The sequence below is a fragment of the Microtus oregoni genome, unplaced genomic scaffold (assembly GCF_018167655.1).
Source record: "Microtus oregoni isolate MIOR12 unplaced genomic scaffold, Mior012 000043F_ref0000047, whole genome shotgun sequence".
NCBI lineage: Eukaryota > Metazoa > Chordata > Mammalia > Rodentia > Cricetidae > Microtus > Microtus oregoni.
In genome coordinates, this window is record NW_024543210.1 from 9,722,434 (window position 1) to 9,740,692 (window position 18,259).

The 18,259-nt window shown below is 51.5% G+C and overlaps 1 protein-coding gene across 3 annotated transcripts; it reads right to left on the reverse strand.

Annotated features, from left to right (window-relative positions):
• Positions 1-914: 914 nt before the first annotated feature.
• Otub2 (OTU deubiquitinase, ubiquitin aldehyde binding 2) lies at positions 915-17,793 on the reverse strand. 3 transcript variants are annotated; one of them, XM_041633072.1, is made up of 6 exons: positions 17,621-17,793; positions 5,962-6,057; positions 4,566-4,684; positions 3,049-3,133; positions 2,480-2,674; positions 915-1,664 (listed from the first exon to the last, which is right to left on the reverse strand). In XM_041633072.1, exons 1-6 carry the CDS (start codon positions 17,621-17,623, stop codon positions 1,458-1,460), a joined length of 705 nt encoding a protein of 234 aa, XP_041489006.1. In that variant the 5' UTR covers positions 17,624-17,793; the 3' UTR covers positions 915-1,457. The 3 variants fall into 3 exon arrangements, with proteins under 3 accessions (XP_041489006.1, XP_041489008.1, XP_041489005.1); XM_041633074.1 differs by lacking the exon at positions 17,621-17,793 and adding an exon at positions 16,113-16,167 and having other exon boundaries at positions 2,480-2,681; XM_041633071.1 differs by lacking the exon at positions 17,621-17,793 and adding an exon at positions 12,789-13,058.
• Between the last annotated feature and the right edge of the window lie 466 nt (positions 17,794-18,259).

Below are 18,259 nucleotides of genomic sequence, written 5' to 3' on the forward strand. Positions count from 1 at the left end.
AGGGCAGGACACTTAACAAATCAAAAGGCGAAGGCCAGATTTACACTCCTGTGCCAGTGACAGACTCACTTAGCTGGAGCCCTTGGATCTAAATGTTGGCCTTGGTTCCCACACTGCCCAGACAGCTGGGTCCTTTTGACTTACACCAAGCAAAAGATAGATCCGAGATTTGTGTAAGACTCAGGATCCTTCTGGTCTTGTGTGCAGACTCTCGCAGACCCTCACCAGCAGCCTCAATCCCTGCAGAAGCTTTGCACCCAAGGAAGGGTACCAGTGGGTGGTTCCATGGCTGTCCTACAGGAGGCATGGCTAGCTAGTGCCTCAGCCCAGCTGGAGGCTGACTTTCCCACAGTGTCCTCAGGGGCACTGCTGAAGGTCTTGAGGCAGCAAATGAGTAAAGGGGGCTATTAAGGGGCACGTGTAGAGAGAGGAAGAGGCTGCTGCCAGCACCGGAAACGCCCTTGCCACCAATGGCTTGTGTGTTGTTTCCTGCCTCGCTGCCTCCAAAGCCAGGCCAGGGAAACTGAGGAGCCTTGCGCTGCCGTTGTTTCCATGGCCACACCCTACCCAGCTGACTTACCTAAGGCGCTTCTAGAATTGACTGGGGATGATGGGCAGCTGCAGCTCCCCGGGCCCAGACATGAACACACTGACTCGGGTACAGGCCTTTATCTTTGTCAAGCCTTATCCAGGTGGCATTGAAGGTAGAACCCTGAAGGGCCTGTCCCCCAAAGTCAGGAGTTCTGGTCCTAAGGTAGAAGGACCTCACAACCTGAGTTTCATGCTGAAGGCTAAAGTCCTTTTCTGGACTTTGGTATAAAAAGTCTCTCTCTCCTCTCTCCTCTCCTCTCCTCTCCTCTCCTCTCCTCTCCTCTCCTCTCCTCTCCTCTCCTCTCCTCTCCTCTCCTCTCTCTCTTCTCTCTCTCTCTCTCTCTCTCTCTCTCTCTCTCTCTCTCATGCATGGGAAAGCAAGCCACCATGAATGAACTACACATTCAGACAGTTGTCTACCATTACCCACCCAACACAGGTTCACAGGTCCGGTAAGTCACCTGCATGTAGCAGCCGACCTGAGCTTTTCTTCCCTATGAAGGCCACTGCCCCTGGTGAGGACTAACCATAGATCCCCATTTTCACACAACATCACATCAACACTGCCAGGAACCTCTTCCCGATAAATAAATAGGTCCAACGAGGTTCTTACAGTAAACGGATACATAGACAGGGTTCCTGGCTTTCCGGTCCAGAGTTAGCAGGCATTACATTATCTATCAAAATAAATACTAAAATTCCTATTAAGTCATGACAGTCCATAGTGGGCACAAGTCTCAGTTCAGTGGCTTTACCCAAAAGGCTGTACGTTTCCTAGTTGTCTAAATCAATTAAAAAATCGCCAAGTCAGAAGGTTCCATTTAGAATGCAGTCCATTAGATGACAGGCTCCGGCATGGCCTAAAATCAGTGTTTTTCGGCTGCATACAGGATGTTGTAGTGGGATGTTTTATAGAGCAGATAAACGGAAGGTATGGCAGCCTCGGGGAACACGTGGTGGTTCAGAGCGGTGTCCATCTCGTCCACATACTCCACCTGCAGAGCGATGTTCAGTGCCTGCGACAGAGCTGTGATCTGGACGTGGTCACACTCCATGGCCATGGGCTCCACTTCCTGCATGGCCAAAATTAGACAGTTAGGGAGGCGGGGAGGGGGGCGGCGGTGAATGCAGCCCTGGCTTTCAGGATCATGGCCACCTGTGCTGCAGGGCAGGGAGGGTGCTCTTTTCAAGCACGAGGGCACAGGTGCTGACACCCGCCTGTCACGGAAGCAACACAGCCATAGGACACTGGGCTTGCAGAAAAGGAACCCGAACCATTTTTATTTCAGACCCTTAAGGATTGTGCAAAAGTGGAGGAATCTTTCAGGCTAGCATCGAAACTTAGAACTAAAAGGACCTTGCCACCAAAGGCTTCTAAGTACAAGCGCTTGCAGAGGCCAGAACCTGTGGATGAGTCCTGATGCTGCAGAGACAATAGAGAGGCAGAGATGGTGCCAGGCACCCCAAAGAGAGCGGCTGCTCTTGTGCCTACTGGTAGTCGCCATCCAACTTAGAGCCCAGTACCTCCTAATTAAAAAATTCCGGAGGGCCTTATGAAAATTGTCCACGGTTTACATGCAGGCCATATAAATACATCTTCAGATAAATGCATCTAAATGAAAGCCCGTCTTTGGGCTAATGTGGCAGGAGCTGCAACCCTGCAGTTTATCAGCAGAGCCGTCCCAAGTCCTAAGATTCCCTGGGACTGCAAGCGGCTTGCTCAAGTGGCTCAGGCCACTCACAACAAGGTCTCCATGTACTAACTTCACTAGTTGGCATTGCAAGTACGTTCCTCTGGGCAGAAACACTGGTTCTGGGATGTGGAAGAGACAGGCAGACAAAGCCCAGGCTGGGGGTTACATCCCCGAGGAGGATGCTAGGGACCTACGTGAGTGCAGAAGTCTTTGATGTCCATCTCCTCGTCTATGAAATGCCGGAAGAAGTCAGCTCGGTTCCGGATGAAGGCTGATGTGAGCAGGCGCAGGAACTGCACGATCTGGTCTGAGGAGCTCTGGTCGTTGAACACCTTCAGCAGGCTGGACACTGAGCTGTCCTTCTCTACCAGCTCGACCACACTGTAAAACTTCACGCTGCCACCATCAGAGTAGACCCTAGCAGGCACCTGCCCCCCACACCCTATGGGACCCCCCCTCAGAGCTCATTTTGAGATTGCAAGTGAGATTGCAAAAGTTAAAGCCCAGAGGCACATCTAGGGATCTGTCTTTCCACCATGTCCTTCCACCATACTTTCAGAATGGCAGGAGGCTGGCCATCCTCCAAACCGAGGTCCCCTGGGCCCACATATCACCACAAACAGTACATAACTGCCCTGCCCCTGGCCCAGGTGGGAGGATTAAGAAAAAGCTGCACAGCTGTGGGTGGGCCGAGGACCTCCAGCCTGTCTGCTCCTGTCTGCTCTGCCCATGTGGGAGGCCAGTGTGGCTCAGGTGAACTCACAGCGTTAAAGGGGTTTCTGAACTTGTGTTCCTCAAAGCCGGCAGCCAGGAGGTCATTTGGAGTTTGTAGCACACGCTCTTTAAACCTAGAGGGGAGGAGACCTGAGGTTTACCTGATGGTCACGGAGAACACAGGCTGTTACTGTGACGGGGAACTGCCCAGTCCACACCAGCCTCACAGAAGTGCCATGCGTTGTTTCTAAAGCGCTCCACATAGCCATGCTGGCCCACTGCCTTCCCTGCTGATGACGACTCCGGTTCACAGATGAAGAAATTGAGGCAATCACAGCATACTCCCTAGATAGGGCAATTCCCTTTCAAAGGCTCCCTATCCCTGTAGTCCCTGTGACGGCTCTTCGTCCACCTGGTCCTGTCCAGCTCTTTCCCTTCTCTCCCCCTCCCTTAAGCTAATGAACTGTTGGAGAACTAGCACCCCGTACTAAGCCCCAAATGGTGTAAAGATACAAGGAAATAAAGCATTCTAAAAGCCTAGAATGGGGCTGGGGAGATGGCTCAGAGTTAAGAACACACTCTTGCGGACATCCTGGTTTGAGTCCCAGTACAAGTTCATAATGGTAACTCCAGTTCCAGAAGATCCAATGTCCTCTTCTGACCTTTTCTGGGCCGAAGACACATGGAGGACACACACACAATAAAATGAATAAATCTAATTTTAAAAATAAAAGGACACTCAACACTCAGTTTCCTATTTAGTTCTCACTGTACTTCTAAGTGGCTGGGGACTGTTGGAGGTGAGAACTCCGTGGACCCCAGCATGCACTTCCATCCCTCAGACCTCTGCTCTGGCTACTCATGTGGGGTGGATGGAAACCAGTCCTAACACCAGCGTGCTCCCAATCATGTCAGGCCACACTGCCCCTAACCCCAGCCCCACGGCTTCTGTTCCCACACGGATGCACAGGGTCACAGTGAGGAGTCTGTCCTCGCTACTGCTCTTCATTACCCTCTGGAGCAGCCTGGCACTGGGCTGTACTCGCTATCCGGATATAGAGCCAGCAAGATGGCTAGGTAAACGCGGCTGCCCATCAGTGGAGTGAAGGAAAGAGAAGGCCATGTGCCTTCATTGTCACACACAAGAACGTGACCAAGGCCAAGGGCCAAGCTTCCTCCTTTTTTCTCTTCTTCCTTCTTCTTGAACAAGCGTCTTCCTTTTTTCTTTCTCTTCTTTCCTCCTTCCTCTTCCTCCTCCTCTTGTTGGTATTTGAAACAGGATCTTACTGTGTGCCTCCACATGTTTTTCTGTCTTTTTTTCCCCTCCCTCCCTCCCTCCCTCCCTCCCTTCCATAAATATCAAGTGCCCACCAGGTTGGTGAGCCATGCCTTCAGGCAGTGCTGAGCGAATTACCAGACAAGTTACTGACACCTTCCTCAGCCTCTGGGCTGCCATCAACACCATCACAGTGGGAAACTAGGTTTCCAGGCATTTCCCAGCACCCCCTGCTACAGCCTGGTGAGATGCAGCACAGAGAAGCGGAGGAGTGCACAGGTTCCACTCACTTGAGGATCTCTCTGCTCTTGCCCAGCAAAGACTCCAGGTAGGAATAGCCCAAGGCCCTGTAGAAGCAGTTCCCATCTCCTTTGGTCTTTCGGATTGAGGTAAATCTTTTGCTGAGTTCCTAAGGGGAGAAGAGGACACACAAACCTCAGCAGCAGCAATGGCATTGGCATGGGTCAGCCACTGGCCTGGCCCCCCACCCTCATCCATCCCACAGATTCACAAATACACTGACTAGGATGTGAGTCCCCAAGGATGTCAGTCAGCTCCTGGCACTAGGCAGCCTTCATCAGTGAAAGTGACACAGAGTTAGATGGTGGTGACAGAGGATGAGGACAAGAGCTGGGGTGCCCTGGGTTAGGGACATCCACGCCAGACTTCCAGTAGTCAGGAAAGTTTGCCTAGAGGAAGCTGGCAGCTGAATGTGGTGTGTGGCAGTGGGGCTGGAGAATACTACACGGCCTCAGCAGTCCTGTAAATGTCTCAGCCGTGTCCAGAGAGGCATGCCACCCATTCCTTTGGCCTACTCCCAGCATGTCTCTGAAATGGCCTAGAGCCCCCTCTCTGTCTTGTGGGACAGTAGTTGGGGTTTTGCAACTGCTGCCTGGTTTAAAGGGACTGGGAAGCCCCAGCAACTAGAAGGCATAGGGCTTATCTGAAGCATTTGAAGCAGGCTGATCAGGGGCAGTGCCCCTCTTCTCAGTCTCTGGGAGGCTAAGGGAACACAGAGCAGACTGTCCTCAACCCTGAGTCATGCTGGAAGTGCTTCCTGTGGTCATATGCAGACCTCAGGACACCAGTGTCACCCTGAGCTGCTGACTGCTTCCTGCCCCAGGAGTCTCTCCAAGTAAGAGAAGCCCCCAGCACCGTGCTGTATCTGCAAGGTCCATAGAAGGAGTCCGGAAGACTGCATAGCAATGTCGTCAAAGACCAAGCCCATCTGCCATGTGCACCACAGAGTGGGGGCCTCGCTCTCCATCCTCTCTGGTTCTGGAAGTGACCCTGCAGCCTCCCAGAGATGTCACTATCCTGAGAGGTCCCCTAGTAGAGCAGTGATGAGATCAGCCCTGTGGGCAGTTCATGAACTATGTGGCCACACCTTAGTCTCCTTAGTTGTCAGGTGGGGATAACCAATACTTGCCACACAGAATCATAAAAAAGTCTCATGCAAGTAAACCCAGCACTTAGAACAAGCACTTAGCTTTAAAACGTATGATTTTCCCACAAGGAAAGGATCTCTCTCTGAGGTAAATACCCAATGTCAGAATGGTCTAAAAGCATTTCAGGTTGCCCAGGAACTTGGCCCGAACTCCGTGCCTTCCAAAAGCTGTCCCCTTCTTTACTGGCGACCTCCACCCCCTTTGTTTAGGCTCTTGGTCTCTCCATGCTCTGCCTCACCTGGATTTTCCTCTGGTAAATCCTGTTTTCAGGATGATCCCGAAGAATGGATAGAATGTCACATTTCTCTGATATTAGGTTGAAAGATGTTTCACTCTGAAAGAGAAAGAAGAACCATTTCTAAGCTGGCTTTAAAGACACCCAAGGGGCTCTTGGAACTGCCGGTCTCTGAATGACCAGTTACACAACCCAGAACATGCCCCCTCTCCTTGGAAGGAATGTGTGATCATGTGACCAGCATCCTAGGGACCTGCCTGGATTTGTCCTGGTCCCAGGGCAAGAACAATCAGGACTGGCACCATCATGAAGTATCCTGGCTATAAAGAACTGACCTCATAATTTGCTAACATTCATTTCATAACATTTAATATCTCAGATTTAATAAACCTCTATGCTGGAGTATGTTCCCTCCTCATTCATTCTTTCTTTCTTTTACTCCCATTTCCTTCCCCCACTTCCTGAACTTGCATCCTGTGTCAGCTTGGTTTCACATGCTGCCAACAAAGGGCTATTCCCATCCCTACACAAAAGCCAGTAATATCACGGGGTCAAAGTTAGCTTGAGATGACCCCATGTGGCAGTGCAGGGTGTGTGCTAGGGAATGGCTAATGACCTGAGTTCACACAAGGGCTGGGGCAAGTGAGACATCTTCCCATACCGCCTACTGGTGCTGCCCAGCTTGGAGCCAAGGCCAGAACCAAACCTGAGCATGTACCCATGGGGAGCCAGGGTCTCTAAACCCTGGAAGGACTCGGCAAGCAGGGTGGAGACAGGGCAAAGGATGCCTTGGATCTAGGGGCAGCAGTCCCCTCCCCACCTGTGCTTTGTCACTAGGGCTGGGGTGAGAGTGCTCAGGGGTTGGGGCTCAGCCTACACTCTGGCCACTAGCCTCCCAGGAATGGTATTCTCGACAGAGTGGAATAAAAGGTGCTTGGGCTGGGGAGATGGCTCAGACTGCTGACCACTGGAGACCGAACCCAGGAGCCCACAGGGCAGAAGGATAGCACCAATGCTCACAAGTTGTCCTCGGACTTCTGCCAGTGGTGTATACTTATACCAATGCATGTACACTAGCGTGTGTGTGCGTGCACACATATTAGAATTGTTCTTTAAAAGTTTTGTTTGACCCACATAAAGAGTTTCCAGCTTAAAATAAGGGTTCTATGGCTGAAGATGTGTCTCGGTAGATAAAACACTGGCCTTGTAAGTAGATCCCCAGAATACATACAAGCTAAATGAACAACTGGCCTCTAATCCTGGCTCTCAGGAGGTTGGTACAGGGGATCCTTGGGACAAGCTAGATGACCCAAACCTGCATATTCTAGGCCCATAGAAAAGTCTGCTGGGGCTTCTGGGAAAGGTCTGGTTTGGGATAAAAAGAGCAGAGACGCTGATGCAATGTCTAAGCAGTCATCCTGTAGACCAGATGTTGAAAGCCAATATAAGGAGGAGGGTTTGAGGATCTGCTGCTACCCTCATCCCTAAAAATGTGGGAAATGGTGACAGGTGCCATTCCTGGGCACCTACTATGTGCCAAGCACTGGAACAGAAGCTTGTATATCCCCATTATCTCAATTATCACAACACTCTTGCGAGGTGGCCATTATTATATCCGTGACACTGTCAAGGACAGGTGGTTTGAACTAGGAGGTGATTAATTCAGGTCTGTGTGAAGTTCAAACACACCAAAGTGCTAGGCTGGCACAGCCCGGGCTCCAGAGCTCAAAGGACTCATCTGCCAGACCACAAAGAAATGTCCTGTCCAGGGCAGTGTTGGGTCGTCTTACCCAGAGGCTGGGTCCAACCTTTCACTTCTGCAGGCCCCAGAGACACTGTCCTCCCGAAGTTGCTGATGGGAGTTCAGCATCTCCAAGAGCCTTTCCAGTCTGTAATCTCACTGCAGGGTAGCGAGGAACACTAGGCACAGCTATTAAAAGGTAACAGCAGGCTGAGGGTGTAGCTCAACAGTGGAGCACTTGCCTGGCACAGATGCCAGCAAGGTCCTGCATTCATCCCTAGCTCTGCAAAACAAAAAGTTAAACAAGAAAGCAAATCCTACCACCACAGGGGTGAGTCAGCCTCTCCTCCGCCTCCTTCGAGCCGTCTACCTGTGCCCAAAGATGCCAGCTTCTTCCTCATGTTCCTCCTTTCCTGTTCCTGGTCTCCCTTTCAAAGACCTAGAGACGTCTGGTTTGCAGCTTCCAAGGGCTCCATTTCATTCACAAGTTTTCAAAACCTTAGGTGGAGCTGACTTTGTTGACTTCGTGGGAATATAACCATAACTTAGATATACATAATTCTCAATCATCTAAATCACGGAAGAATGGCATCATTTGTGTAACACACAATTGCCGGTGTGCAGTTAATTCCGCTCACCCTGTGCTGAAGAGGCAAATCTCCATGGGGAGGTATCAGTCGTGTATACATGCAAGGTGACCCACAGGCTGTTGGCAAGTGGCCACATGTTCCACTCAACCAAACTCCTCTTGCTCCATTGCTAACTTATTCCTATCTTGCTAATTGCTCCATGACTGTTTATAAAAGTCGTTTTATGTCAGATGGCTGACATAAAATGGTGCATGGGGCTTTCTGGATGACCGGCTACAGAGCAAAGTGCCCCAACTGTATTTAATGAACTTGCAGTCAATTCTGGCCCCAAACAAAAATCAGAAATGAATAAATGCATCAGGGGTCTAGGGACCACAGAAGGATGCCTAGTCGGCCATGTTTACTTGGCAGTTTCTGAGAAGGCCTCCGTGGAGGAGAGGAAAAGGGACTCCGTTCATCCTCTCGAAGAGGAATCCTGAGGGGGAGAGGCACGACACCCGGGAAGGCTTCCCAGGGCCTGGATTTGCCTGGTGTATTAGGTAAACTCACTGCCATTGGCAAATTCACACCAGCTCTTTGCAGCAGTCACAGTAATAACAAGACACCAAGCCGGGGAACCAGTTGTGCACTGTTGAGCTGTGCCCTTGTCAGCCTCAGTGGGAGGATTTTTTTCCCCAAGTTTATCTCATGTGTCCCTAATCTCTGTTGTGTCCCCCAACCCCGTCCCTCACTCATTCCCCAACCCTCTAAGGTCTACTTGCTATGTATGTGAAATGTATGTGTTTTTAAAGAGTATGGCGGCAAAATGTACATAACATGAAACATACCATTTTAGCCATTTTCATATACACAGTTCTACGGCCTTAAGTATTCCCCATCCACCCATCATGCCTCTACTTCCTATCTTTACGAATCAGACTACAGATGATGTACATTTCTATTTTTTAAAAATAGATTTAAAATATATATTTGCACATATACTACAGATATTACTGGTTTTTTTTTAAACTTTACTCAGTACTATTTAAAAACTAGCCATGGCTGGGTATGGTGGCACATGCCTGTAATCCTAGGATCCAGGAGGCTGAGGCAGGGGGATGGTGAAATTAAGGCTAGCATAGGGTACACTGTGAGACTGTCTCAGGGGAAGGAGGGAGAAAAGAGAGGGAAGGAAGGAAGGAAGGAAAGAAGGAAGGAAGGAAGGAAGGTGGGCCTTGGGTTGGTTTCTAGTACTCCCAAGTGTATACATGGGCACCCTAGGGACAAGCAGGTTCCCACCATGGTACTTCAAGTCTCGAAAACACCTTCAGAATGACCCAAGTCTCCACCCAAACCCACCAGCATTCCTGGGTGAGCCAAGCCTCAGCTCTGTGAAAATTCTGAGGGCAGTATCGTTTGACTAGTCCAGGAATCTGGAGTAATGCTCGGATTTTGACCTTGGCTGACATTAACATGTTTGCTTTTAAACAAATTGAAGAATCCCAGGTTGTTATGGAGAAAAGGGAAACAGACAGGACACACCCGACTGTCCTGTCAGACCTAAGCAGGCTACAGGAAAGACACTGACTCTTTAATTGCTGGTTTGCAGATAGATGCTAATTAATTAAGCTGGCCAGGCAGCGCCCACGCTTGCCAACAGTTTCTGCAGGGGAGGTGAGACACGTCTCACTGACCGGCTCAACATCAGGCCTCAGCTCGCTCTTCTGCCTACAGATGCCATCTACCCCCAGCCATCCTGTCAGCACATCTGAGCATGCCCACATCTCAGGCCCAGCAGCGCCCACCCAGCCTAGCAGGCAGCCGTCCTCCCCTGGACATCTTTAAGGACTGACTCACCAACCAGGCCCCCAAGCCATCACTTAACACACAGCCTGACCTCAAAACACCCAGAAGAGCAGGAAACTCCAGCCTCACCTGCCAGCAGCAGGTTCAGAGCCTCAACCTCTCTGGAAGGCTCAAGTCTTTGCCAGAAGTCACCCGGGCTTGCACCCTGGGCCCTACCTGCTGGCCTAGAGTCCTCAGGGCACTGGAAGAAATGTGCCTTTAGATGCCTGCGTGGGGGCTGGGAAGGTGATTCAGTAGGTAACGAATGAACTTAAGGCTTCAGCATAAGTTCTGTGACCCAGCACCCATGTAAAAAGTCACGCACCTGTGACTTCAGCAACAGAAAGGGTATTTAGAGATATTCAGATCTCTGGAGTTTGCTGACTGGCCAATAAGTCAGTGAGCTCCAGGTTCAGTGAAGAGACCCTGTCTCAAAAACTAGAGGGGTTGGGGAGAGGGCTCAGGGATCAAAGCACTTGATACACGGGCTGAGGGGTGGAGTTCCGATGCCCAGAGCCCACTTCAAATCTGGGCAGCATGGGCAGTGTGGCAGCTACCTATAATCTCAGCACACAGGAAGCAGAAACAGAGTCCCTGGAGCAAGCTGACTCCAGGGTCAGCAAGAGACCCTCCCTAAATGAACAGTGATTGAAGAAACCACCAGTGTCAACTTCCAGCATTCGCAGGCATGAACACACACATGCATGCTGATCCATGTACCCATGTGCCCATACACTTGGGAAGCAGGTACTGCCTACACATACACATGTTAAAAAAGTAAAAAGAAAGCATTATAGGAGGGCATCTAATATCAATCTCTGGCCTCCACATACATGGACACAGGTTGGTTCAATCTGCCATCATGAACACATACATACATAGGCATACACCACACACATATACCCCAAAAAGTCTCTCACTATTTCTATAGATGAATATATATATATGAGCACACACATCTATATATACACACCCATACACACACACACATATATATACATATACACACATGTGCATACACACACATATACCCCAAAAAGTCTCTCACTCTCTCTCTAGATTAATAAATATATATGAACACACACATCCATATATACACACACACATGTATATATATATATACACACACACACACATATTTTACACCTGTGGAGGGTCCAGAAGCCCATTATTGATGGGGAGAGTTAAGCCAACGATCACTGAAGCCCCGGCAGAGGGAGCCCTGTCTCCCTGAAGGACTCATTCCTGCTCCAGCATCTGAGGACAACTGTGGTGTTACAGAACATGATTGCTTTACTTTCTTTGCAGGTGGCAATGAGTAGCCCCGCCTCCTCCGTCTAAAGTTGAGCTGTGAACAGGCCATGCCTCCTGGGGCTTCTGGACTCTGCTGCTCCGCAGGCTGCCTTCCTCGGCTCCTAAAGGACAGGGGTCCTTGAGTAGGGGCGCTATCTGAGTCTGATCCTTGGGATCCCTGTGGTGGAAGGAGAGAACTGACTCTCTGACCTCCTCACGTTCTGTGGCGACATGCCACAGACATTGTACCCCCGACACACACACATGTGAACGACTGTCTGGCTTCCATGATGAATGACAGACGCCCCTCTCACCTTCCCATGGCTCCCCTACTGAGGCCTGCACCCCCTCCCTCTTGTCAGGACCCTGCTGGTGACCTCACTGCACCTCACTTGACAACTAAGGGCGATGCCTCACTTCAGCCCCTTGAGTCACACTTGGGAGCCTCTCTTGCCATGGGAATACAGAAATAGGTGCTAGAAAACAGGATATGCTAACCTTTGGTGAAAATTTCTCGACTTTGCTACATGGCCCTTCTCTGTGGGGCCCCAACCCCTTATCTCAGTTGCTGGCCATTTCCAGTGCTCCTGAAGCAAGGCCCTGCCTCCCTCAGATAACACGAACTTATGTAACATCTTTCGGCGGCCACCCACCTGATCTCAGCTCCTGCCTCACCTCTCCCTAGGACTTTAGCCTCAAACAGCTGGCAACCGCTCTAAGCAGTTCTTCTAATTCATTTACCCCATAATTACTCCATAGCCTCATCTGTCCCCCTGGGCTTTCTCTAGCCCCTAGGATACCCCTTCAATCAGAGATAGTCTACCCCCAAATCCAGGAGCCCTCCTCCACTGTCTCACCCTGCTCCACTGGTTCCTGAGTCTGGCCCGAGAGCCTATGTCCCACAAGGAGGATGCAATACACTCTACCCGGTGGCCACACTTCCACTCCTAACTGGCCCCACCTTCTCCACGAGCAGCCAGCACAGGTTGCTTAACAGGCAGGGCCTTTCCTCAATGTTCTGCGCTAGGCTTAGCTGTTCGTTCCCTCCACGCTGCTGAAGCTCAACTGCTGAGGTCATTGTATCAATGACATCAATGTTCTGCCTTCACGGATTGGACTAACACCATGATCATGGATTGTATCCAGTGTTGACTCAGTTTCTCTAGCCCCCTTCTACCAAGCGCTGCCTTCCCTCATCGTAAGAAAGCAAGAGTCTCCTGGCCTGAGGCTGGCACCTCATCTTAGGATGTCCCAGCCTCTCAAGCTCTGTGCCCGGTAAGAATTTTTGGTATATATCACCCAGAAATAACCCATCACAGCAGCATGACCAGACTAAGACACAGGAGCCAGGAGCCAGGGGCAGCAGCTGCCACAACAAATACCTGAAGACATGAAGGCTTCGGGACAGAGGAGTGGGTACAGCTGGGATACTTCCCAGGAGAATGCTGGAGAAGCCGTCGCAGCTGGGAACAGAGCGTGGAGGGCGATTCTGGTGTGGGGAAGACAAGGCGGAGAGCAGAAGGGAAAACGAGAGCCTTCGAAGACTTTGTGTGAGAACGCTGGCAGCAAATGGCACAGAAAAGACCGTGAGGATGTAGCCTCGGGTGCAGGTGAGGAATGAAGTCCTGGAGGCTGCTGGAAGGAGGGGCCATGTCCTCAAGTGGGAAAGAGCTTGGCTGTGGGGTGTCCTTGCCCCAAGGCTGGATAGGAAAACAGAACTTAGGAACGACGAACTAGGAAGGACGTGGGGTGGCAGAACCTAAGGCGGCATCACCGGGACTGTGGTGCGGCTTCTTGTAACTTTGTCTTCTAGCATGTTAGAGGAGAGAGATGATGTAGATGGAATGGATAAGGAAAGATGATGAAAGTCTTGAAAAACTCACAGCCCGACTGTAAAAGAGTGACATGCCATCTGCATACCAAGGGTGTGACCCAGTGGCTGGCCACCCGCCGAAGAGATTAGAAATTAGGACAAGAAAGGAACTAGGTGTCCCTCAAGGAGACGAGGTAGAAGACACCCCCAAACATAGCAGAGATCTTGGAGGCGGGCTAGGCCTAGAGGGAACATTTCCAGGAACTGCCTCTCTCTCCAGTGCCCCACATTTCAGGAAAGAACACCCCGTGTGACCAGCTGTGGCCGGGCACCAGGAGGGCTGCTACCCCAGTGGCCAAAGCTGCGGCCTGGGTAGACTCCACGTGGGTTGGCCCTGAGGCATGCAGAATGTCAGAGCTTGAGGTGTGGTGCACAGTGTAGGGGCCCAGAGCATCCAGGCCGAGTCCCCCCTAGGGTGATGCCCACGACAGAGAAGGCCATGCGGATGGAGTACTGCTATGGTAAGCTGACCCAGAGAATCCCAGGGACGGCAGTTCCAACAGCCACCCGAGTGGCATGGAGGCAGTACAGACGAGTCAAGATTATTCTGGAATCAGAGGCCCTAACTCGGTTTGTGGTTGCTAGACTCACAGATGATGACTTACTCCTTATTTCTGGCCGACTTCCCACTCTGGGGATGGAAATGTCTATCTCAGGCCTGCCTGCCATGGCACTTGGGTGACAGGCCCTCAGCACTGGCAGGGTCTATCAAGACACTGGCCTGGGTTTTGCGGCTGCTTGGCCCACCTGTCACAGCCCTAGCCTCTGGACATTTGGGTTGGGCTGTAATACGGTGAGACTCTGGAAACTACAGGGATACAGCAAATGCATCCTATATGTCAGAAGGCCACAAGATGGGGGCGGGGCATGGTTAGAAAGCGAAGGTTTGAGTGTCCCCTCTAAACCAAGTTGTAATTTAACTGCCAATGTGACAGTTTTTCAGAAGTCACTATGTCTAGTGACCCCCTGTCACAAAAGAATTAATGCAGCTGTCACAGGGAGGAGTTTTCTCTAGTCCACTCTGCCCTCCTACCATATTATGACACAGCAGGAAGATACGTGGGCCCTCATCAGAGGCCAGCACATTGATGATGGCCTAACCAGCCACGTGCAGAAGGAGAAGCCAATAAATGTCTGGTCCTAATAAATCACCCAGGCTAGGACAGTGTCGGGGCAGTGTGAAACCTCTTCAAGCCCTCCCCTGGCTTGCTTGCTCAATCTCTGACAACCTCCCATCTGGGGCTCCGGCCACAGTGGCCAGCCGATGTCCCTCAAACAGGACACACACTTCTACCTCGGTGTCTTTGAATCTCTGTTCTTCTGCCTCTTTCCATGACTTGGGAGATACCACCTCAGAAGAGAAGCCTCCCCCACCATCCTATGGCTTTATCTTACTAGTTCAGGATGTGACCTGACGGGTGGGTTCACTGGCTGACCTGGACCGTCTCCCTCCACCCAAATGTCAACTCATCTGTCACTGCTGGATCTCCACTTCCTGGAATGTTGGGATGTATTCTAAAACCGTATCCCAATGCTACGAGCTGGACTGCTGAGGCCCTAGCTCCAGGCCTCAGAATGCAGCTTTACTTTGGAACATGGTCATCACTGATATAATTAGTTAACATGAGGTCACAATGGAGCAGGGTGGGTCACCAGTCCTATGACTGATTTCCTTATTATAAGAGGAGCATAAACACACGCACGGGCGAGAACCATCTGCAGATGAGTTCCAATGTCACAAGTCAAGCTACCACTGGAAGCTTGGGGAAGCCAGGGATAGAACCTCCCCAAACACCTTCATGGGGAATGGGCCCTTTCTGCACCTTCAGCCTCCGGACTCACCAGAAAACAAGTCCCTATAGCTCTATCTCACTGGAGAACTTGGCTGCAGCAGCCCTGGTGAGCACGCTGAATGAGCAAGCCTGCCTCTCACTCCAGCTGGCCACCCACGACCCAGCATCAGAGAGAGCCAGAAACCATTTCATATTCATCAAAAATGGTACAGTTCCCTCATGTGCAGACAAACAAAACTCCACAGCCCAGTGTGCAAAGCTCTGCACAGAACACTCCTCACCCTCCCAGTTTCCCAGACTCACTACCCTGGGCTCCTGAGGCCTCTCCCTGCATCTAAATCGGATGCTCACTCATCCCAGAATGCCTACTTTTGACCACATCCCAAGGCTGTAAGCCAATCACCCTGTTATCTGGAATGTACTCTTTCCCCAATCCTTCCTGAACACTCCCAGACAGCCTCCAGCACCTGGCTTTCCCCACCAGAAGAATGTGCCACGCTCCCAAGGCCTCTGTGGACCTTCAGGCCATGCCAGTAAGTCATTGGCTGTGACCTGGCCCGCAGGCATGAACGCCAGGAGAAGGCAGGTATCCTGTGTTTCTTACCACTGCCTTGACATAGGCTGCGGATGCCAGTGTGACTTATTTAATGCATGACAGAAGAAAGTGAACAGGAACTTGTGGTTCCTTCAGATGCTTATGCTCGACACTTGCTCTTACCCCCCAAGAGCAAAAGCACTTGTAGTGAAGGTGAGCCCCTTGATATTTGCAGCTCTGACTATTGAGGACTTCATGTCATCTGCCGGGGACCATGTCAAGCTCAGCTCAAGGCAGCCTCTTCTATCCACCATGCACACCAGGCAGCCTCAACCAACATTGAACAACTAAAATAAATCAATCATGGACCCCAGTATGTAGCAAGGTGTCTGACAATACACAATAGATGTATACTAACAAATGCACGTAAACAGTCACTAGTTCTGCCCCCCCTCCACCCATGATTCCCAGACAAATGTCCTTATTTGTAGGTCTTAACTATTACCTCTTTCTCCAAGGCACCTAAACTCTCCAGAGGGGAGTTGCGTTGGGTCCCAGCTGCTGGTGTCCTGGGTTAAGGGAAGATCCAGTTACACAGTAAGGGATTGAAGCCGAGGTCCCAGAACCTGCTGCCCTTGTTGTACTGTCCGCTACCACCAGTGGTGGCCAGAAGCCATGCAGCCCCCAGCTCCTGCATGGCTAAAACTGCCATTTCCATAGCTCTGTTCCCTGGCAGATGGTGCAGAAACACCCAAGTCACTTTCCAGGAGCAGCAGAGCCGGTGAATGCTTGGGTACCAAGAACAAGCAGAAAACCAGTGCTTCTAGTCCCTCCCCTCATTTCCGGGCACACCTGAGCAGGAAGATGGCTTGTAAGATGCCCTGGCTGTCCATCGACACTCAAGACCCTCCCTGCAACATCCCAAAGTAGTGACCCAAATATGGGATGACGGGGCAAGCACACACACACACACACACACACACACACACACCCCAAAACAAACAAAACGAAGCAGGGTCCTCATAGCAGTCACTGGAGCAGTCCAGACTGCAAGTGAGGGACTGGGAAGTAGTTCAGAAGTTGAGCCTTATCTAACATGCATGAAGCCCTTGATTCAAAACCCAGTATCACCAAACCAAACAAAAAGAACAGGCGAGCCCCTTGAGCTCAGAGCAGTGTGATCCCAAGCTGACCAGTAGCACTAATATAATAGTCAGGCTCCCTAGAGTCCTTTGCTGGAAGTTGAAATGGGCAGCCACCATAGGCAATCCCCTGTAGGAGGCCCGACCCCCATAGCAACCAAGAGGCTGGGCTGATGCAACACAGAACACTGGACCAGAGGCTTGGGTTCAAGTCCTAACTGTGGCACCCTCACAACCCCTACCAATTTTCTCCCTGTCTGGCCTCAATTTCCCACCTGCCCATGTCCTTGGTTTACCAGGTTTGACCAGCCCAGAGTCTCCTGGGCCTGCTCTGCTCAGATGATAGGTTCTTTTAGATCACTTTGCCTGGACCCCTAACTCATTCCTTACACCCGGGGGCCGCCCCTTCATGTGGTTCTGACTCCACAGACCTGTTGCCAACAGGAGACTGAGCTTACATCCAAGTGGCCCTAAGGCTTGCCCCGGGAATGATTGAAGGCTTGTCCCTGGGAATGATTGGTGGGGCAGAGTCGGTCTGTAGTGGCTAAGTCCGCGATGGCTGGGCGGCAAGCTGTCCACAGGAGTGCTACTTAACAAAGAGTGGGGACCGCAACCCCGGAGGCGCTCCATCCAGCCCCGGCCAGGCACATGCCTCGGGACTTTGAGGAGGCTCCTAGGGTCCACCTGGAGTGGACACGAGGAAGCAGGGCTCGGTCCTGGCTGGATCTCCCAGCTGCAGGTTCCCAATCGGACAGCGCGGCACACCCCGGGGCTCAGCATCCCGAGGATGGAAAGGGCTGAGCCTCGCGCCCGACCGCGCGCAAGCACATGAGCCCCGGCGGCACCCCCTCCCCGTCCCGCGACCACTGACCATAGTGTCCGGAGCCGTAGGGCCACGTCCCGCCCCAGCAAGGAGCGAGCGGGTGCCACAGGAGGCGCTGGGCGGCTCCGCCGTTGGGTCGGGCGGCGCGGGCCTCGCGGGTGTGGGGCGAGCGCAGAAGACACCCGACCGCCCCTTAGACCGGAGCGCAGACCTCCACTGTGTCCCAGCAAGACGTACTCGGCGCGATTGACGTCGGCAGCCCGCAATCAGAAGCCGGGACGCAGGACGTCACAGAAAGTGGGTGGGACTCCATGCGCCTTCAGCCTATGTTTTGGGGCCCGTTTGACAGGAGGCCGCCCCCCTTTTAAAGACACACAGTGCTTTTAACTGGCCAAGGAGTTAGCCCAATCAGAAAAGCCGGTCCTGGTTTGTAAAGACCCAAGGACTTTTAACTAAAACTGCAAATAGAAGTCTGAATGACCCTCATGAATTAAACAAAGAGTTCACATAAGTATAGTTCTCTCAAGATCAGAGGACAGGTGCTTAGGACGCTCGTGTCTGGTGACATTAAGTTACCTGACTGCGTCTTTCTAGAGACTAAATAGTATTTTACCTCTTCCAACTCATGAGTCAGTGGGTTGACAGTCATCCAGGTAATGTTTGTTGAATGAATGAATGTTCAGGATG